The sequence below is a fragment of the Myxocyprinus asiaticus genome, chromosome 39 (genome assembly GCF_019703515.2).
Source record: "Myxocyprinus asiaticus isolate MX2 ecotype Aquarium Trade chromosome 39, UBuf_Myxa_2, whole genome shotgun sequence".
In the NCBI taxonomy this organism is placed as follows: Eukaryota; Metazoa; Chordata; class Actinopteri; order Cypriniformes; family Catostomidae; genus Myxocyprinus; species Myxocyprinus asiaticus.
Window position 1 is genome coordinate 16,147,209 of NC_059382.1, and position 22,204 is coordinate 16,169,412.

General features: G+C 41.2%; 1 protein-coding gene across 4 annotated transcripts; it reads left to right on the forward strand.

Annotated features, from left to right (window-relative positions):
* The first annotated feature begins 1,642 nt into the window (after positions 1–1,642).
* Positions 1,643–21,433, forward strand: LOC127430247 (WD repeat-containing protein 81-like). Of its 4 annotated transcripts, XM_051679902.1 has the most exons (13): positions 1,643–1,857; positions 6,012–6,435; positions 7,672–8,070; positions 9,858–13,393; positions 13,767–13,874; positions 13,983–14,176; positions 14,472–14,653; positions 14,760–14,925; positions 16,007–16,172; positions 16,263–17,090; positions 17,245–17,390; positions 17,881–18,063; positions 20,117–21,433. In XM_051679902.1, the coding sequence occupies exons 3-13, from the start codon at positions 7,712–7,714 to the stop codon at positions 20,441–20,443; spliced, it is 6,195 nt and encodes a 2,064-aa protein (XP_051535862.1). In that variant the 5' UTR covers positions 1,643–1,857; positions 6,012–6,435; positions 7,672–7,711; the 3' UTR covers positions 20,444–21,433. The 4 variants fall into 4 exon arrangements, with proteins under 4 accessions (XP_051535862.1, XP_051535859.1, XP_051535860.1 ...); XM_051679899.1 differs by lacking the exon at positions 6,012–6,435 and having other exon boundaries at positions 1,643–2,769; XM_051679900.1 differs by lacking the exon at positions 6,012–6,435.
* The last annotated feature ends 771 nt before the right edge of the window (positions 21,434–22,204 follow it).

The following is a 22,204-nucleotide window of genomic DNA, read 5'->3' on the forward strand; positions in this document are numbered from 1 at the left end:
ACAAAGAGAGGGAAAGGTTGAAAATGTCTGTAAAAACACCAGCCAGCTGGTTCGCGCACGCTCTGATGACGCGGCCCGGAATGCTGTCTGGGCCCGCGGCTTTGCGAATATTCACCCGTCGGAAGGATCGGGTTACATCCGCTACAGAGACGGAGAGTGAACTATCCTCTGTAGCTTCGGCCGTGAGAGCTCTCTCCGCGAGGGATGTTATTTCCCTCAAAACGAGCATAAAAAGTATTTAGCTCATCCGGGAGAGAGGCAGCGGTGTTCATGGCAGAGTTTTTATTCCCTTTAAAGTGCTTCTAGAGTTGTTGGTGTTAAACTGTCCTTCAATCTTGTTCCTGTACTGGCGTTCTGCTGTTCTGATAACTGGCTTGTTTATGCTCCTCCGCGTTCCCGGAATTGAAAGCGGAGGTCCGCACATTGAGTACGTACAGTTCTCCCATACAGTTCCTTGATTGCCCGGTCTGTGTCGGCTTGTGGCAGGATGTACACAGCAGTGATAATGACCACTGTGAATTCCCTCGGTAGCCAGAATGGTCGACACAGAAGCATGAGAAATTCCAGATCAGGAGAACAGAAGACTTGATAGAATGTACGTTCCTCTGATCACACCAGGATTTGTTGATCATAAAACATACACCACCACCTTTGCTTTTACCTGAGAGGTCTTTCGCTCTGTCCGCTCGGTGCACGGAGAACCCGTGGGTTCAATGGCTGAGTCTGGAATCTCTGCAGACGTCCAAGTTTCTGTTAGGCAGATAATGCAGCAGTCCCTCGTCTCTCATTGGAAAGAGATCCGTGCTTTCAGCTCGCAGAGCTTGTTATCCAGAGACTGAACATTTGCCAGTAGAATAGTGGGTAGCGGGGGTCGATTTGCACGGCGTCTTACTCTGATGAGAACGCCGGCTCTGTTTCCCCTTTTCCTCCTGCGTTTCCGCGTCCGGACTGCCCAGACAAAGGGCTCCGCTTGCGTGTTTGTAAACAGCGGGTCGGCATTGAGGAATTTGAAGTCCTGTTTACGGTGTGAAATTGCTGAACCAATGTCCAAAAGTGTTTGTCTGTCGTAGACAATAAGGCAGACAACATCCAAGACAAAAAACATAAGAATTGTGAACAATATTCAATATTCACACTTTTATACCTAAATATTTAGATTTTTTATGTGGGCTCACTGTCAGTTTTAAGGCTCAGTTACAGGATAACATAATCAGTGGAAAGACATCGCCCTCTTGTGGATTTCAGTAGACAGAACATTCCTGTGAAGGGAAGGCTTCTTTTTCTCATTCAGCACAAAATCGCCAGAAAATTACATTTCGATTCATGTTTTGTATCATTAGCTGCCCAGTAAATTGCACAGTTTTGGCTGTCTCGTGTATTTAACACAACTGATTCGTCCCATTACACTAAGAAGGCTGAGAAGTGTTGAAGCTATTTTTGTACACTGCTTAAGGACGCGATGTATCTCAAAAACTTCAACCATTCAACGAAAAATGTGTTTTATAGTGATAAGAACTGCTTATATTTCATATTTAGAGCATGACATTATGTTTCCTTTGATTAAGACAAACGTTTGTGTAATCTTGGGATGACTTGTATTATGACAACACTGTCGGCTGAGAAGTCACGAGTCTGTCAGAGCGCAAGCACAGAGATGAGTCACGTGAGGCTCTGAATTCAAAACCATTGCTTCTAAGGAGAACAAAATAGTTTCCTCTTCTTAGGAAATTACAGTGCTGTTATTGCAGTTCTTAAAGTATTATATATACAGTTACACATCCCGGATATATGGGGCTTGGCGTCGTTATTGCTGCTGTTCCACAGCCTAGTTGCTGACAAGCTGTAAACAGTGCAGAGGTGAGCAACAAGAACAAGCTAGCTGCATCCCCTTTTTCTTAATGTTTTGTTAGCGGGAGTGCTTGTGCATCTACATTAACAAACCAGTTTGCCTAGTGATTTAATGTTTGTAAGAGTACTCTCTTGAATCTGTAACTTGACTGACGAGGAGTGACAGAGGAGCACTATTACCTTTTCATTGGGGATGCAAGGGAACTGAAAATGTTGCAAAAATGAAAGCTTTCTTATCTTGCTGCTTATCTGTGTTTATGCCCAACATTTAGTGCCCACTTTTTCTCTGACGGTAGATCATGATATTGTTGTTATTTATTCTTGCAAAGTCTGTTTAGTACACAACTGGGGCAGTGCGTTATTTTTACTATATATACACTGGCGGCCAAAAGTTTGGAATAATGTACAGATTTTGCTCTTACGGAAAGAAATTGGTACTTTTATTCACCAAAGTGGCATTCAACTGATCACAATGTATAGTCGTGAAAAATTACTATTACAATTTAAAAAAAATATATTTAAATTACTTCAAAGAGTTCTCATCAAAAAATCTTCCACGTGCAGCAATGACAGCTTTGCAGATCTTTGGCGTTCTTGCTGTCAGTTTGTCCAGATACTCAGGTGACATTTCACCCCACACTTCCTGTAGCACTTGCCATAGATGTGGTTCACGCACCTTACAGTCTAGCTGATCCCACAAAAACTCAATGTGGTTAAGATCCATAACACGCTTTTCCAATTATCTGTTGTCCAATGTCTTTGCCCAGTCTAACCTTTTCTTTTTGTTTTTCTGTTTCAAAAGTGGCTTTTTTCTTTGCATTTCATCCCATAAGGCCTGCACCCCTGAGTCTTCTCTTTACTGTTGTACATGAAACTGGTGTTGAGCGGGTAGAATTCAATGAAGCTGTCAGCTGAGGACATGTAAGGCGTCTATTTCTCAAACTAGAGTCTCTTATGTACTTATCCTCTTGTTTAGTTGTACATCTGGCCTCCCACATCTCTTTCTGTCCTTGTTAGAGCCGGTTGTCCTTTGTCTTTGAAGACTGTAGTGTACACCTTTGTATGAAATCTTCATTTTTTGGCAATTTCAAGCATTGTATAGCCTTCAGTCCTCAAAACAATGATTGACTGACGAGTTTCTAGAGAAAGCTGTTTATTTTTTGCCATTTTTGACCTAATATTGACCTTAAGACATGCCAGTCTATTGCATACTGTGGCAACTCAAAAACAAACACAAAGACAATGTTAAGCTTCATTTAACGAACCAAATAGCTTTCAACTGTATTTGATATAATGACAAGTGATTTTCTAGTTCCAAATTAGCAATTTAGCATGATTACTCAAGGATAAGGTGCTGGAGTGAAGGCTGCTGGAAATGGGGCCTGTCTAGATTTGATTAAAAATGCCTTTTTTTTTAAAAAATAGTGACAATGCTGTTTTTTTTAACATCAGTAATGTCCTGACTATACTTTGTGATCAGTTGAATGCCACTTTGGTGAATTAAAGTACCAATTCCCTTCCTAAACAGCAAAATTTGTACATAATTCCAAACTTTTGGCCACCAGTGTGTATATACAGTTGAAGTCTGAACTTTACATACACTTAGGTTGAAGTCATTAAAACTCATTTTTTAACTACTCCACAGATTTCAAATTAGCAACTATAGTTTTGGCAAGTCGTTTAGCACATCTACTTTGTGCATGAATAATTTTTCCAACAATTGTTTACAGACAGATTGTTTCACTTTTAATTGACTATATCACAATTCCATTGGGTCAGAAATTTACATACACTATGTTAACTGTGCCTTTAAGCAGCTTGGAAAATTCCAGAAAATGATGTCAAGCCTTTAGACAATTAGCCAATTAGCTTCTGATAGGCTAATTGGAGTCAATTGGAGGTGTACCTGTGGATGGATTTTAAGGCCTACCTTCAAACTCAGTGCCTCTTTGCTTAACATCATGGGAAAATCTAAAGAAATCAGCTAAGACCTCAGAAAAAAAATTGTGGACCTCCACATGTCTGGTTCATCCTTGGGAGCAATTTCCAAATGCCTGAAGGTACCACATTCATCTGTACAAACAACAGTACAAGTATAAACACCATGGGACCACGCAGAAAGGAGACGCATTCTGTCTCCTAGAAATTAATGTAGTTTGGTGCGAAAAGTGCAAATCAATCCCAGAACAACAGCAAAGGACCTTGTAAAGATGTTGGAGGAAACAGGTAGACAAGTATCTATATCTACAGTAAAACGAGTCCTATATAATAACCTGAAAGGCTGCTCAGCAAGGAAGAAGCCACTGCTCCAAAACCACCATAAAAAAGTCCAGACTACAGTTTGCAAATGCACATGGGCACAAAGATCTTACTTTTTGGAGAAATGTCCTCTGGTCTGATGAAGCAAAAATTGAACTGTTTGGCCATAATGACCATCGATATGATTGGAGGAAAAAGGGTGAGGCTTGCAAGCCGAAGAACACCATCCCAACCGTGAAGCATGGGGGTGGCAGCATCATGTTGTGGGGGTGCTTTGCTACAGGAGGTACTGGTGCACTTCACAAAATAGATGGCATCATGAGGAAGGAAAATTATGTGGATATATTGAAGCAACATCAAGACATCAGCCAGGAAGTTAAAGCTCGGTCGCAAATGGGTCTTCCAAATGGACAATGACCCCAAGCATACCTCCAAAATTGTGGCAAAATGGCTTAAGGACAACAAAGTCAAGGTATTGGAGTGGCCATCACAAAGCCCTGACCTCAGTCTGATAGAAAATGTATGGGCAGAACTGAAAAAGCATTTGCTAGCAAGGAGGCCTACAAACCTGACTCAGTTACACCAGTTCTGTCTGAAGGAATGGGCCAAAATTCCAGCAAATTATTGTGAGAAGCTTGTGGAAGGCTACCCAAAATGTTTGACCCAAGTTAAGCAATTTTAAAGGCAATGCTACAAAATACTAACAATGTGTATGTAAATTTATGACCCATTGGGAATGTGAAGATAAACGCTGAAATATATAATTCTCTCTACTGTTATTCTGACCTTTCACATTCTTAAAATAAAGTAGTGATCCTAACTGACCTAAGACAGGGAATGTTTTCTAAAATTAAATGTCAGGAATTGGGAAAAACTGAGTTTAAATGTATTTGGCTAAGGTGCATGTACAATTCTGACTTATATATATTGTGATGACAACATTATCCTCGACAAATAATAGTTGCTAGAGTGAAGATGATTTGATCTGCAGACACTTATACTATGCAACATTATGGACATTTGACACCCACATTTACATTGTCATTAATTTACATATATTTTAATAAGTATATTATGACAAGAATTGAATTTTAATTTAAAATGTTTTTATATTTGATTTTACATATACAGTGTATTTATATTAGAATACTTTATAATTATTATAACGTGTAATGTTTATTATTCTTAACAGTGTTAGTTATATAGAAATACACATGCTACAGGTCAAAAGTTTTAGAATACATTTTGAAGACATTTTTGTTTTTTAAGAAATTGACACCTTTGTTCACCAAGGATACATTAAATTGATCAAGAATTACAGTAAAGACATTTATAAAATTATGAATAATTATTTCTGTTAAGATAAGTGCTGTATTCTTTAAACTTTCTGTTCATCCAGGAGTCCTCTACTTGTAGCAATGCAAGTGTTTGGCTTGTACTGTTCATTGAAGCTGCCAGTTTAGGACCTGTGAAGGGTCTGTTTCTAAAAACTAGAAACTCTGATGTGCCTCTCTAGGCCATCCACGTACCTCTTTGTCTTAGATCCAGTTAGATTTTTTTTTCTTACAAAACAGTAGTGCATGAAATAGCCTTCTCTCAATCTCTTAAAAGAACAAAAGACTGATTAATAATTAATTAATGAGAAATGTGTTTCTTTTTGGCCATTTTTAAAACCAATTTTTTACTTGCAAGTGTAAAGAGACTTGTAAGAAATGCAAGTCTACTCTTTATCTTAGCAAATGAAAAAGACATTGTATTGCGATTTCATTAAGTAGCGCAACAGTTTTCAACTTTTCTAATTATATAAGTTTCTAGAGTACTGAATTAGCACTTAAAGGTTCAATATGTAACATTTTTCATGTAATATTCACCTTTTTTTTTTTTTTTTTGACAATGTGTGAAAGGCTTGTAACGCAAGTTAAAAAATGAGCCCTTCCTAGGTTGCCTATTAAAGCCTGTAGACTGATTTTCATGCAAAGGGAGCGGGTCGCTTTTGCTGGGAAAATCCAAAGGATGTGACATTTATGCTTGCCTCAGTGCTTCCGCTATTCAACAGCAACAACAAACTGCAACACTAGGTAACATATCTTAGAGATGGAATACAGCAAACGTCCAGCTCACAGCACAACACCGACTCCTACACAAACTCAGAGTAAGCCCAAAAAAACAACATTTATCTACTGAATCCTGTCTGGCTAAGCAGGAACGTGATTGTGGTCGAGCGAAAATTAGGTTGAACATCGGCAGGGCATTTGATTCCTGGAAGGACCTTCGTTCGGTTTTTGGGATCAAAACTGACCCTGAATTGGCGTTCTTCTTATTGGACAGGTAAGCTTACATAACTGCAAAGCATGTGAAATATAGTGCCATAAGGATTGATCTGTGTAATTTTAGCTAACTTGATCTTTCCTGCTAATGCTGACGAATTGCAAGCTACCTTGCTTCGTAACTTTCAAATAATTTCAACAATCTTCTCTTTATACTAAAAGTCAGGTTAATGTCAATGTTAATCTGTAATTATTCAGCAAGGTAAACTACAATTACACATGAAATGAATGCTAGACAATGTTCAAGATAATGCAAAAAGCTCCATTCATTAGTGTAATGTGACTTGGTTATACAGAAAATATATACAATCTATTATTATAAAACAATAGCGCATCAACATATCAAAATTACAGTTGTGATGGAATCACACCAATACTGAATTGTTATCAACATATTTATAATATACAGTCTATTTTATAAACAGCTACTGTCATCATCCACCAAATTTAGCTAACAGCTATTGATAATGCTGGCTAGCTAGCTAACACCAACATAGGCTATTGTGTATATGCAGTCAATGTATCATGCAAAGAAAAGTGATTACTTCAAACTACAGTCTCGCATAGTCAGACCTATATCCAAAATTTGTTTTAGCCCTGTTCCAGCACTGGAGAGTCAAATATAATATACAGACTCAAAGTTTGTAGTAAAACAATCATAACTGTGTAATTTTAATTATGCTACCTCATCTGTCAGCATGATGTCGGTGAATCACGTTCAGCTTTTTTGTATGTTATGTCATTGTTTTGGTCGATGCTCACTCGTGTCCCTAACTATGCAGTTCACTTAACAGCCACAGGTGTCAATAATAACAAGGGTTTCTGAATCTTACATACTGCACCTTAAAGAAGGATTTAGGTAGCAGTATATTCTTTGTACACTGGCCTAATGACTGCTAAATATGGGGCTTTGCCATCATGGGTAAAAAAATTAGTTTTAAAATAAATTAAAATACTTCATTCAAACTGCTATAAAAAATTTGCAGATTTACAAATGTTTTGGCTGTATTTTTGATGTAATGCGTACTTGGTGAACAGAAGCATAAAATTCTTTGAAAAACAAAAATGCCTTAGTGTTCTAAAACTTTTGCCCGGTAGTGTATATGATACATTTACATAATCAAATTCATAATTATATATTTTTTTATATAATTTTTTAACATTTTGTATAATTATTACATTCATATTTAAAAAAATAGTTATACTCATTAGTCACTTTTTTTTATACTTGTCATAGGGACCTCCAAGGGCCACAAACCGGTAAACAGACCACGATCATGGAGTGGTTAGCACCGACTTTAGAGAGGGACCTGGGTATTGATCAGTGGCAGACTAGACCTAGTCAACGGCCTAATGAACTGGTGGTCCTGGTCCCAACCCGCTGGTTGATGGCCCTGAGAAACAAGAGAGTTACTCACTGTGCAAGATACGAGTGCTTCAGTGAAGGGGAAATCTGCACTCTTCTCCAGCGCTCTCAGATGAAATTGCCATCCGGTTGGACACGTGTTTGTATCCAAGGCCTTAGGAAGCATAAACTGGGATACCGATTAGCCAAGGAACCAGACTGCCATGGCGAGGGACTCTCTCAGGACTCTTTCATGACTCTCATGCAGGGAGTATCACAGTCTAATTTCAGGTGCAGGGCATTTCCTTGATATTTTGTGACCCAATTTGTCCCATGTCTTTAATCAAATTGGCGACACTTCCATAATTGTATCATCTATACTTTATTGATGAGGATTTAAACAATCCTTTTAAATTGATCACCATGTATTTACACTATGTAAAAACAAAGTAAGCAATTTACATATTCTGGCTTTACTGTTGTAACGGGTAAAGGATGGGCAAGGAGGAGGTGGGAACCGGCAGAACAGTCAACATAAATTAATTACATAACTGAACTTAAACAAACATAAACATACACACACACACAGTGGCTGTGTATCTCTCTCTCTCTCGCTCTCTCTCAAACTGGCGTCCCCGGCTCCTCTTTAACCCTCTCCTGCTGATTGGGCTGATTCAGCACCGGGCGTCCATCGTTATGGCCCGGCCACGCCCTCCTCCTCGTCACACTGCTTCGCCACACGATTCAGGCTGGGGAAACCTCCGGCATGATGTACTCCCCTACCTTCCTGGAAGGGAGGTGTTGCCCTTCTGGTAGTCCTACAGTCCTCAGCCACTCCTCCACCCCCTGCCGGATGACAGCCGCTCCTCCCCTTGTGGACGGCAGTGAGTCCTCTGACTCCCGGCGGCCGGCAGAAGTTCCTCCAGCTCCCAGCGGCCGGCAACGATTCTTCCATCCCCTGGCTGATGGCCGTGGCACCTACCCTGGCGGACAACAGCGGCGAGGACTCCACGACAGCGCATCCCTCCTCCTTCCCGGGTTTTGTGCGTATCTCTCTCTCTCTCTCTCTCTAACTGAGGTCTCCAGCTCCCCTTTATCTCTCTCTCCTGCTGATTTGGTGACTCAGCGCCGGCAGTTCACCCTCACGGACTGGCCACGCTGTCCTCCTTGTCACACTCCTCCACCGCCCAATTCAAGCCAGGGCATCATCAGGACTGGCTTACCCCCCAAACCCCCCCCCCCCCAATCTCTGGAGGGGAGACGCTGCCCTTCCGGCTGTTCTGCCACCCGGTGGTCCTCCCCGCCTCCTGGGAACTTGGGGAGAGAGAAAGAGCAAGAGGGAGACAGAGGAGAGAGAGAGAGAGAGAAAAAGTGGCTCGCCAGTCTCTAGACACGCTGTAACCTGGTCCGCAGCGGGCTCCTCCACCCCCTGAAGGACGGCAGCAGGCTTCTCCCCTTCCAGGCGGATGGCAGAAAGCTCCTCCACTTCCAAGCGAACGGCAGCGGGCTCCTCCCCTTCCAGGCGAATGGCAGTGACGAGGACTCCACAACAGCGCATTCCTCCTCCTTCCTGGGTTTTGGACCAATGTAACAGAGTTCTCAGGGTGGGCAAGGAGGAGGTGGGAACCAGGTGGACCATCAACATAAACTTTTAATGGTACAACTGAACTTAAACATAACATAAAGTGCTTTTCAGCAAAACAAACAGAAGAAGCACACAGCTTGTGCATCTCTCTCTCTCTCTAACTGACATCTCCGGCTCCCCATTATCTCTCTATCCCGCTGATTAGGTGACTCAGCGCCGGCCGCGCACCCTCACGGACTGGCCACACCCTCCTTGTCGTCACAACTGACAACTGTACACAAAATAAAGATAAAAAAGTAATTATTTTTTCGTATTGGCCTATTACCTCCCTACCCACTCCAATATACCATCTTTTCTGTGCTGTTGCTTATTGTATATTATTTTTGAGCAATACACATTTCGTAAACTTTGTGTCTAAATGTAATTGGTTACTGTGTAATATGTATATACATTTTAATATATGTAATAGATCTATATGTGGTTTTATTTTCAGAAATCTATGGCATGAAGCTTACACAAATCATGTGCAACCATATGCAGATTCCACAGAGCAGACTCAGGTTGTGGCTATAGATGCTGTTCGCCAAGCCTTGCAGAAACTGTTTTGCTGCAGCTTTATCTCTACTGATCGTGTATCACCATCACTCTCTCCAGCCAAAGAGAAGGAGAAAGATTGTCCTTTCCCTTCCAGCTCTTCAGCTATCAAACAAAGTATTGACAGTTTGTGTCCAAATGTGCTCCCTGCGGAATGCTTGCTTGAGTCAGAGGAGGTTTTTTATGTAGTTTTCCCATACACGCAGTACACTGTTCATGACATTGTCACCTACAGTCCAGCTAAGCTGGCCAACAGCCATGCTAAGATATTGTTCATTTTGTACCAGCTACTCGTAGCAATGCGTGAATGTCATGCCTCAGGGCTTTTGTGTGGGGAGCTCTCCTTACTTGACATTGCAGTTGATGAGCAACTCTGCAGTCGCCTCAAGATCTCACTGGCACATTATGAAAGGTTCGGAGAGTACAGGAATGCCATGCCATGTGCATTGGGAAGTCAAGTGCCAACAAGTGTTACAACAAAAGACAATCAGAGTCTTAACAATTATGAGAGTGGACATCTTTGTCAAAATTGTCTGCATAAACTCAAATCTCTGGTCCTAGACTGGGTCCATGGCCACGTTAGCAACTTTCATTATCTAATGGAGTTAAATAGACTGGCTGGGAGGCGTGAGGGAGACCCAAACTATCATCCAGTTTTACCTTGGGTGGTGGATTTCACTGTGCCATACGGAAGGTTCCGTGATCTCAAGAAGTCAAAATTTCGTCTAAATAAGGGTGACAAACAACTGGACTTTACTTATGAAATGACCAAAGAGGCACTAGCGGCAGCAGCAGCTAATGGCAGTGGTGGCAGCAATTTTGCTTCTGATCTTAGTGGACCAGGAGGACCTTGTGGTTCAGGACAGTCAGATCACCTCCATGTTCCCCATCACATCTCCGATGTGCTATCAGACATCACTTATTATGTCTACAAAGCTAGACAGACACCTAAATCTGTACTGTGCAGCCACGTTCGTTCCCAGTGGGAGCCCAATGAATATCCAGCCAGTATGGAGCGCATTCAGAGTTGGACTCCAGATGAATGCATCCCAGAATTCTACACTGATCCTTCTATATTTCGTTCTATTCACCCAGACATGCCAGACCTTGATGTACCTCCATGGTGTAACTCCTATGAGGAGTTTATTGCTGTGCATAGACAATTGCTAGAGAGCCGAGATGTGTCTCAGCAGTTGCACCACTGGATTGACCTAACATTTGGCTACAAGCTCTCAGGTAAAGAAGCTATCAAAGCAAAGAATGTGTGCTTACATTTGGTGGATAACCATACCCATCTCACCAGCTATGGAGTAGTGCAACTATTTGACCACCCTCACCCACCTCGCCTTGCACCTTACCAGTATTCACCTCCAGAACCTCCTCACTTTGGTCCTGTCAGTGTAACGACATGGCATATTCCACCACTTGAGACTACAATGGATAGTGTGGATGGATTGGTCCCAGAGGCAACAGGATGTGAATTCAGTGGTTGGTCAATGGTTGGCCGTGATGAGCTTGAGCAAGGAATGGAAGCCCTTGACCTAAGTGGATCAGTATCATCAGCTACTTCTGTTCCAATCCCATTGGTTGGTTCCTCTGGTGGAAAAACTGCCAGTGAGAATGCCGCTTTGGCCATTTCTCCCTCTCATGGTTCTTTCCCCGGAGAAACAACAGTAAATGTCACAAATAATCTGGGTTCCGGTATCAGAGCATCCATGCTTCAGAGACCTGCTCCTGTTAGTAAAAAGCCAGAGGTGTCTAATTTTGAGGATTTCAAGATAAGCCTTCCAGAGGGATTCAAACCTTTTCAGCCTTTGGAAGAGTTAGAGAAGCTTAACAACTTCCTGGTGAAAGGGCTACATTCTCAAGTCCAACATACAATGAATCTTGAGATGAACAAGAATGACGTGAGACCTGTACTCAAATCTCCTCTGTCATTCACAGACCTTTTCCAGAGAGATATGCAAGCCTTGGGTGTCCTCATCGCTGAGATGTTTTATTCCTCTAAACTTCAAGGATTGGGCCCAGGCACACATCTGAGTGATCGCTTTCAAGCAGTATTGAAGTTGTGCTCTACAAACCTTCGTGATGTTCCTCTACCACTTCATCATGCACTGGAAACTCTTCTGCAGATCCACAAGCACTCTTTTAAGACGGAATCACTCACATTACACTCACTAGGACTGCCATTTCTTTTCAGGTATGACCCTGTATATGAAGGTCTTCCACCACCAAACCCTTGGCAACTGCTTAGTCCTGTTCTTTCCCCTCTACCCTTTCCAGCATATTTTGCAACACTCCATAGATTCATATTCACCTACTACTCCAAGATAGAGTCCATCAACAGTGTTCAGGGTCGTGACATTGTATTCAGTCTATGGCAGCAGCTGGAGACACTTCTAAAGGGTGACATCACTGCAGAGGGGCTCGAAATTCTTTTGCCATTTGTGCTTGCATTGATGTTAGAGGAATCAACTGCAGTATATGCTGCCTGGTACTTATTTGAGCCCGTGTCAAGGGTTCTTGGGCCACGCAATGCCACCAAGTACTTACTCAAACCTTTGGTGGGGGTATATGAGAATCCCAGATGCCTTCGAGGTCGTTTCTACCTCTACACAGATTGCTTTGTGCTGCAGCTTATTGTTAGGCTTGGCCTACAGGCATTCCTTTCAAATCTTCTTCCTCATGTTCTGCAGATCATTACAGGATTTGATGGTTGCAATAGAGGCACAGGGTCTCAATGGGAGGGCCTTAAAGTTTTAAGGGGAGCTGCTGGTGCCGTAGATGAGGAAGAGGAGGACTTTGAGTGTGAGGATGGCAGGTCGTCTGCTGCTACATCAACTGGGAAAGTCGGAGGGGGCAGTGGAGGTGGTAGTGGAGGTGCTGTCGGAGACCAAGGACTTGCAGATTATTCCTCAGGCATCAGTCTTAATGACCAGGTTTTTCTGACTGAAGGTGAGGACTTTCAGAATGGCTTTTATGTGAATAATAGTGCATCCGGAGCAGCAACAGGACTGGCTGCTAAACAGCAGAGCCAAAGCTTTGTAAACAAAGACCAAGACCAGGAATCTCTCAGTGTGGGGAAGCTCAGTGACAAAAGCAGTGCTAGTGAGGTGTCCATTGGAGACCGTGCAAGTTTAAAGTCTGTTGACAGCAGTCCGGATCTGAAGCAAGCTAGTGATGGTGAGGATGGTGGAGAGCTTGAGGATGAGGAGGAGACAGAAGATGACAGAGAGATTACAGTGCAACGGGTGCCCAGTCTAGAGATGACTCTTTCAGTCTGCACAGAGGACTCTGAGGGAACTGTGGCTACTCTTGAGGGAGACATCATGAATGGAATGGTGCAAGGAGATGCAGAGAAAAACATGGAGGAAGAAGACACTGAACATGACACTTTAGAGGATTCTGAAGAAAAAGAACACAAGATATTGTTAGGTAAGGGGGAAAAAGCTTGTAAAAAAAATAATCTTTTTGTACATTTTATGCATTTGTTTTAAAGGGATAGTTCTCAAAAAAATTTACTCAATCTCATGATGTTCCAATCTTGTATGATTTTCTTTCTCCCGTGGAACACAAAAAGCAAAGAGGGAATGTTCATTCTCAGTCACAATTCACGTTGTTTGCATAGTCTGGGGGATAAAACAGCAATGAAAGTGTGACTGAACACTCTTTTTAACAGCTCCTTTTGTGTTCCACAACTTGAGGGTGAGTAAATGGTGGCAGAATTTTCATTTTTGGGTGAACTATCCCTTTGTACATCTTTAATATTCATACCAAAACCGAAACAACAAGCCATTGTCTTTTTCAGACACTGTTTGCAAAACTGTTAGATGGCTGTCTGCAAAACTGGGGCCAACACTGACATCTCGATACATAGCTAGGCACCTGCTGCGGCTCCTTACTACTTGCTACATAGGTAAAAGTTGCAGACATTAACCTCTGCAGTCCTAAGCTCATTGGTGCTTTTAGTTTTAAACATTTGTTGTAATGCTCTCTGTTAAAACTAACCTTGTCTGTATTTAAGGTCCTGAAAAACACCAGTTCGTGTTATCTGGGAATGAGGAGAATAGCCTTGAGAGTGTTGGAAGCGTATATGAGAAGAAGCCAGTTGTTGGCGACCAGACTGCACGACCTGTCCTTGAGAGTCTTATTTACATGGCGCATCTCTACGGAGAACCAGTGTTGACTTACCAATATCTTCCCTACATTGGTTACCTGGTAACTCTGACATTCCTTAATCTCACTTTCTAGACAACTATGCAGGAAAACTCCAAATACAGTTGTCTCTTGCATTATGATTCCTCGTCCCATGAGAATAATTGTCTATGAGCACAGACAGCACACTCAATTTGTATAAAAAGCTTTAAAAAGTCTTCATGAAAATAATCTTTTCTATGACAGAATTATGCTTCTATCATGAGAGAAACCCTCAGTGTTGTTAAAAATCTGACTGATTCATATAATTTTTTCTATTTTTAACTTGAAGTTTTGCTTTAATCCTGGAATGTCAAAGGTCTCTCCACCTTCGTCTTGTCGCTTAAACACTCGAAAGGAGGCAGGGCTTTTGGGTGCTGTGGTACTCACTCAAAAGATTATAGTGTTCCTGTCAGACACCACTCTGATGGACATGCTGATGAAGATTAACCAGGAGGTTCTGCTGCCTCTTCTGGATTTGTTAACCTCAGCTAAGATGGGGTAAAATGTACATATATTGCATCGGTCATGCTTAAACGTTCGATCTCTCCTCTGCTTTATTCTTGATATGTGCACTTATTAGCTTGGCTTTTTTTTCTGGGCCCAGCTTTCCCAGTGGAGTGCAGACTCGTTCTGCTGTGTGTTTGAAGACCCTGAGCCTCATTGCACTGATCTGCCTCCGTATTGGCCGAGAGATGGTACAGCAGCACATGGCAGAAACACTCTGCAGGTTCTTCCAGGTTTTCTCCTTATTGCACAGTCTACAAAATCAGGTAACCAAAGACAATATACGAAGTACAATATTATATAATATAATAGATGATTTACGTACACAATAGTTATGTGCTTTATTTGTTGTTTAGTTATCTAGTTTCACATTTAAAATATCTAAATCTAAATATATAAATATGTCTCTCAGCCTAATCTGCTTTCTGGCCTAGCTGCATTTAGTTTTATTCTTGAACAGAAAATATATTTTTCTTTACCCAAAGTGTGTAATTTCTGCACCACTACAGTTACAAAAATTAAATTACAAAAATAATCACTGTTTTCAGAATCCTCACTCTTTAATGGTTTCTTTGGAAGTAAAGTTATAATAGAGAGATGGTTACACGCTAAACAAATGAATATGTACTTTACTGTGCTATGAAATCAGTACATTATAAACAACTTGAGATGAGGACACATTCATGGGGAACTTGTACCTTGTACATTAAGTGGCTTTTAGATACGATTTTAAATTGCCCACTCTGTTTAATCACACTATCTGCTAAAAGGGCACTGTAAAGTGATAGCACAAAAAGTTAACACACTTAAGCACAAAGCATTCACACTTAGTGACACACACTCATATCAAAACTGCAGCAATATTCTAAAATACTCAAAAGTCATGAATATTAGTAAACATAACGTCATCGGAAAACATAGCTTATTAAAAGGCATCGCAAATCGGTAAACACATTAGTGTTTCATTCATTAAAGCATGACAACCAAAATAAGCTTCAACAACCCTACCAGAAACCATATCCAAGCATTATAGAAAGTAAACATTTTCGCCAAATGGTTAAAAGGTAAACATACAGTACATCTGGAGATTTCCTGCCACCGCTGTCCTGACCTGCGACTGACTGAACCTTCTTTTGAACACAGATTTTTTATGTACTCACTCAATAATGGACTTTTGTTAATTGTAACCAAATAAATCTTATATAGTGCAGCTTCAAAGACATGCCTTTAAATTTATAATATTTGAATGTTCTTTGAAATAAGCCTCAAAGAATTGTTAGTACTTGGCTGATGCAGTCTGATTCATACAAGATTTTTAGATGAGTAAACTCATTTTTTAATGTGCAGATGGGAAGTGCCCCACGTAGGGAGGTTGGAGACAGCACATACCTGGATGTGTGCATTCCAGATGGAACAATAGTTACTTGTGAGCTTGGAGTTTTGGAGCAACTCCAGGCTGTGTTTAATCCTGAAATGGCTTATGCATCTTACATTCCATTCTACTGTCTCATTGGTAGGTCACGTTTCTACTGAGTAGCTTGAAAGACAAACCTTTTGAGCATTTATGGGTTTAATTTATGAACATTGATTATTTTTTAAACAGGTGATGCAGCGATTCGCAAACTAGTTACCAACTATGAGCTTGTGTGGAGCCTGGCTCAATCATTTCATGAGAGAGCAAGTCCAGGTAGCCCGGAAGCCAACCCACCTGGGGGCCAAAGAGCATCCACTATGGGCTTGTCTCCTAGTACGCGCCGCCAGATGGGGCGCAGTCCCATTCCTGCTCCCTCCTCCACTTCCACACCACTAGGTGGAGACATCATGCCTGAGTCAGGTACTTTTGGCAGCCATCTAGTTGGAAACCGTATCCAGGTACCCCGGGACACTGAGGTCTGTGGGAGTCCTAACTTGTCCTCTGTAGAAACATGGGGATGGCCTTATGGTAGCCATGCTCCTCAGACGAGTCTAGCCACCACTGCACTTTCCTCAGCCGGACCTTCCTTCTCTCTTTCCTCATCCTCCTGGGTCATGGGACCCACTCCAGAGGATAGCGCCCTGAAACAGGACCTCTCTCGCAGTAGCCGCTCCTTGCAGGGTAACTGGCTTGCATACTGGCAGTATGAGATCGGTCTGAACCAGCAGGACTCGCATTTCCATTTTCACCAGATCCGACTTCAGAGTTTCCTGGGCCACTCGGGCACAGCTAAGTGTCTTGCCCCACTAGCAATGGAAGACTACTTCTTGTCCGGGAGTAAAGACAAAACAGTGAAGCTGTGGCCGCTATATAACCACGGTGATGGCACACGAGAGGTTAAACCACGGCTCACGTACACAGAACACCGCAAATCTGTGTTTTACGTTGGCCAGCTGGAAGCCTTGCAGGAAGTTGTGAGCTGTGATGGCACTGTGCATCTCTGGGATCAATTCACAGGTGTGAAATGCATGATACTGCTATGATAATATTGTAACATCTGTTTAACTGTTGTTCTGGTGCCAAGAAAGATGGTTTATTACCATTATTACTTTGTCAGATTGACAGTTTTAATTTGATTCTTTGTCTGACACCTACTATTCTTTGTGACTAGGTAAAAATATTCGTTGTATTGAAGCTCTGGATGGGAAGAACCCTATCACGGCTGTCACCACTATGCCTGCTCCTCACTGCAGTGTCATGTTTGCTAGCGCTGACTCTGTGCTCCGTTTCATAGACCCACGCAAACCTGGCTTACAGGTAATCTTCACTTCACCAGTACATATCTGATTTTACAAGCCACTGTCATTATCCTCAATGTGACCACACTGGTCTTATTCAGATAAATTGTTTTGGTTTATTTTTTTTTAAGCATTATATTACATGGTTCTCTGGAATACTCTATTCTAATTGGTCAATTTTAGTTTTCTGCTGTTAAATAGTTTTACATAATGACCCCTAAACTGTTTATTTGACCACAGGCATCCAATTTCCTACACTGTACTGGTTCTATTTGAGTCAATGTCAATATTTCATGTTCATTTATTTATGTATTTGGGAAGTAGCTGAATGTAATCAGCGGGATAATTTACAGCAATCTGATCATTATGGAAAAATAAACCCCAACAAGGAAATCAGGAACCCAGTGCAAAGCAGATTATGACTGTACATCATCCCAGGCTGTTTTTATGTCTTACTGGAATGCTAATTATTATCAATAAGTTGGATTTTGTTATTGCTCTGTTGACAGCATGAGTTCCGCCTGGCCTACAGTAACATGAGCGCAGGGCTGATCCGCTGCCTTGCTGTCAGCCCTGGTGGACGCACTGTGGCGGCAGGTTTCTCCACTGGATTCATAGTGCTATTAGATGCAAGAACAGGCCTTGTGCTTAGAGGCTGGCCTGCTCATGAGGGTGATATACTGCAAATGAAAGTGAGTATGCATGCACGTGGTTAATGTGTAGTGTAAGACGTGCATATGATTGCATGCTCTCAAGTCTCTGGTAGATGTCCTTTGCAGTGTCTTTGCAGTTCACATACCTGTAAACAGAAATTGTACATGTATTGGTTTTAGTATTTCATAATAATAACAGGGTTACAGACAGTTCATGAAATTGCTGAAAGAGGTAAGTTTTACCTTGTTCATTTGCTGTCATTTTGTGAATCAACTTCACTGCCACTCATTAAAAAAGTTGTTACTCATGGACTGTATGTATAGCCATCTATTAGAACAGAAATCCTCCAGGGTTCCCACGTGTTCTGAAAAACCTGGAATTTTGTAATGCAGTTTTCCAGTCATGGAAACGTCATGGAAAATTTGAAAAATACCGAAATGTCCTGGAAAGTAATTATTTGTCCTGGAAAATATTTTTGTGAACGAATCCCTGTCACATATATTCTCTGCTCATCTGCTGTCATCTCTGCTTCGCTCTGACTAAATGGTTTAAGAATTGATTTACTGTTGTACAAAATACAATATATTTTTTCCCCCATTCCAACATTGCTGTTAACCAAAAAACACTTAAGTTATAAACTTTAGACAACGATGATGTTCAGACCACAGATTGTTTTTGAAAATTCGTTCATACCCTGGGTTGGTAGCATGGTGATTCGGCCTTAATACCTCGGGATTTTAATTCATTTTAAATAATTAAAAGATCGAAGTCAGCTTATACCACGATTACCACATGTAGCATGTGGAAAACATGTACAGAATCACGGAATCTAGTTATAAAAATGGCATTAGCTGTAAAATGCAATAAGTACTGGAATACACACAGAAACGGCAAAATAAAAGCTCAAATTAAACGGACGTATGTGTTTTTGCTTAAATATTTGAATTGTTGGACATAAAATGTCCTGGAAAATTGTGCCTTTAAAAGAGTGGGAACCCTGTCCTCAGATGACAGAACTGCCACCTTTCTTAAACACTTAACCCTTTTGGTAGTGAGAAACCAGATCATGATGGTCATGCTCATGCAGGGCTGCTCAGATCCAGCCCTGAAGGGCCACCAACCAAGCTCCAAAGGAGTTCCAAATTACCATGAGAGAGCTATACGTTAGCATTCCCATTCATCTTTATGGCAGAACCCCCTGGAGTTTGCAACCTGGAGGCTGACTCATTACTCTTCAATTGGAGCAAATAGTCCTTTTCATGCTTTTAAAAGCCCTCCAAAAACAATTTGTCACTTGTAAAACATTTACAATAGTATAATCAATTCTTGAATTTATATGTTGCTTGCGTGACAAAAAAGGGGAAAAAAGTTTATTTTGAATGGCCATCAATGGGGAAACCCTTGCCATCATAATGGTGCAGTTTTGGCATCTACCAGTGTTGGCTAAGGGGGTGACGCTAACCAGCCACTCTTATTCTTTGTCAGTGTCTTGAACAGTACTTGAGTTTTCTGTGTAAAGAGTAAAAGTTATACCCCATTGGTTTGTTCAGCAGCAGTCAACAAGAGACTAGCACTAAGCAAACTTGATTTAACCCTGATTTGTGGGGTCAAAGGTCTGTCTCTGCCACCAGAGGCCCATGTTTGGGCAACCATAGATATGAGTTACTCATTAGGACAAAATATTTGAGCCTAACAGAATACTGCACATGACATAGACTTGCTATTATTTGCTTATTTATTGATAAATGTATAGGAAATGGATGTACCTCACTTCCATCATCCTGTTCTCGAAATGAGCGAATGTTTTGCTCAATGTACTGTAAAATGGGGCTCAACAATAAGAATGAACTGCTGAGGAGAAAAAGAGTTTGAAACTGAACCTGCACATTCACACTTTCTCTCACGAACACACTGGGTCTTTCTACGTCACGATCCAATCATGATATAATGATGCATTGATATGTATCGCAATATGTATCGTGAGATGCTTGGCGATAGCCAGTCCTACTACTGCAACTAACTAATTGTTGAGCTTTGGTTGACACTTCTCCATAAATTTCTTTACTTAACGATGTGTTTGTCATTTTGTAGGCAGCAGAGGGAAATTTGCTGATTAGCTCCTCTTCAGACCACACATTGTCTGTTTGGAAGGATGTGGAGCATAAGCCCCTACACCAGTACAGAACTCCATCTGACCCAATCCATGCATTTGATCTTTATGGTGCTGAGATTGTGGCAGGCACTGTTGCCAACAAGATTGGGGTGTATTCCATTCTGGACAACACAGCCAACCTGGCAGGATGCACCAAACTGAGCTCAGAAAACTTTCGTGGGACCCTCACAAGTTTGTCTGTGCTGCCTACCAAGAGACTTCTGCTGCTCGGCTCTGAGAATGGTGCCATCAGGCTACTGGCTTAAACAAAATCTTTAGAGTATTTTAAGGGTCTGCTATTGTGTTGCTTTTTCAGAAGACTATATTCTCCCTGTGCCAATTCTGGCTGCTTGCCCAGAATGAAACAAGCTTGATATGCCAACCATGCACAATGAAATTTGCTTCATAAAGGTAGCAAGCCTGATATTTTGATTTTAACCTCTCTGAAAGAGGATTTAAAACCTCACTTTAGTAACTGACCAAAACAGAATATTGCCTGTAATTCTTACAATCAACATTTTTACAAAATTGAATTTTTAAGGTTTATGTATAACTTATAACTGCACTAGCTGCTGTTTGTATCTAATGATAAACTGTTATATTCTGTTAAAAAAGGCAACTGAATGGTGAATGGATGAGATGAGCTGCTCAGGATTGTAGATCTAAGTGTGGTGCTAGTGTAGTGTTAACTAATCACCACACTGAGATTCACAGGTCAGACCATGTTAATCATATCACATGATTCCATTCACCAGACTTACTTAGCAACTATGCAGTATTAATGGTAGACATTTATAATGCTCCATGTTTTGGCACCTTCTTTCTATACAATGCACTGCATTTCTACATCAATGGACAATACTGAATAGATGAACGTGATCAAAATGTGACCTTGGTCAAGTCCGAGATGACTCATCTTTCTGTTACTGTACACTGATTGTAAGTTTAAACTCCAGATATGCAAAGGAGGATTTCCTGAATCCTGAGCTTGGACCTTCTACTAGACTATATAGATAAATTTGATGCTGTATTAACCTTATCTTGAATGATGTAGTAATTCACCCTTGATAGTCATAACAACCCCTTGTCAAATGACAGATGTTACATTTTACACACAAATATGTATGTTTGTATATACATACATTTATATTCTGTATGAATATATATATATATATATATATATATATATATCTTACAGTATATATACACTCACTGGCCACTTTATTAGGTACACACCTGTACATCTACTTATGCATGTGATTATCTAATCAGCCAATTGTGTGGCAGCAGTGTAATGTATAAAATCATGGAGATATGGTTCAGGAGCTTCAGTTAATGTTCACATCAACCATCAGAATGGGGTTTTAATCTCAGTGATTTTGACCGTGGCATGATTGTTGGTGCCAGACGGGCTGGTTTGAATATTTCCGTAACTGCTGATCTCCTGGGATTTTCACGCACAACATTCTCTAGAGTGTAAAGAAAATGGTGCGAAAAACAAAAAACATCCAGTGAGCGTCAGTTCTGTGGATGAAAGCGTATTGTTGATGACATGTCAACAGAGAATGACCAGACTAGTTTGATCTGACAAAGGCTACGGTAACTCAGATAAACCCTCTGTACAACTGTAGTGAGCAGAATAGCATTTCAGAATGCACAACGTGTCGAACCTTGAGGCGGATGAGCTACAACAGCAGAAGACCACGTTAACCAAGACCAGAAAACTGAGGCTGCAGTGTACCTACCATTTGTGTACCTCAGCATAAATCCAGATTTGTCCAATCGTCTACTGTCCAGTTTTGGTGAGCCTGTGCCCACTACAGCCTCAGTTTCCTGTTCTTCGCTGACAGTAGTGGTACCCGGAGGGGTCTTCTGCTGCTGTAGCCCATCCACCTCAATGTTCGATGTGTTGTATGTTCAGAAATGCTTTTCTGCATAGCACTGTTGTAACGTGTGGTTATTTAGGTTACTGTCACTTTCCTGTCAGCTTGGACCAGTCTGGCCATTCTCCTCTGACCTCTGTCATG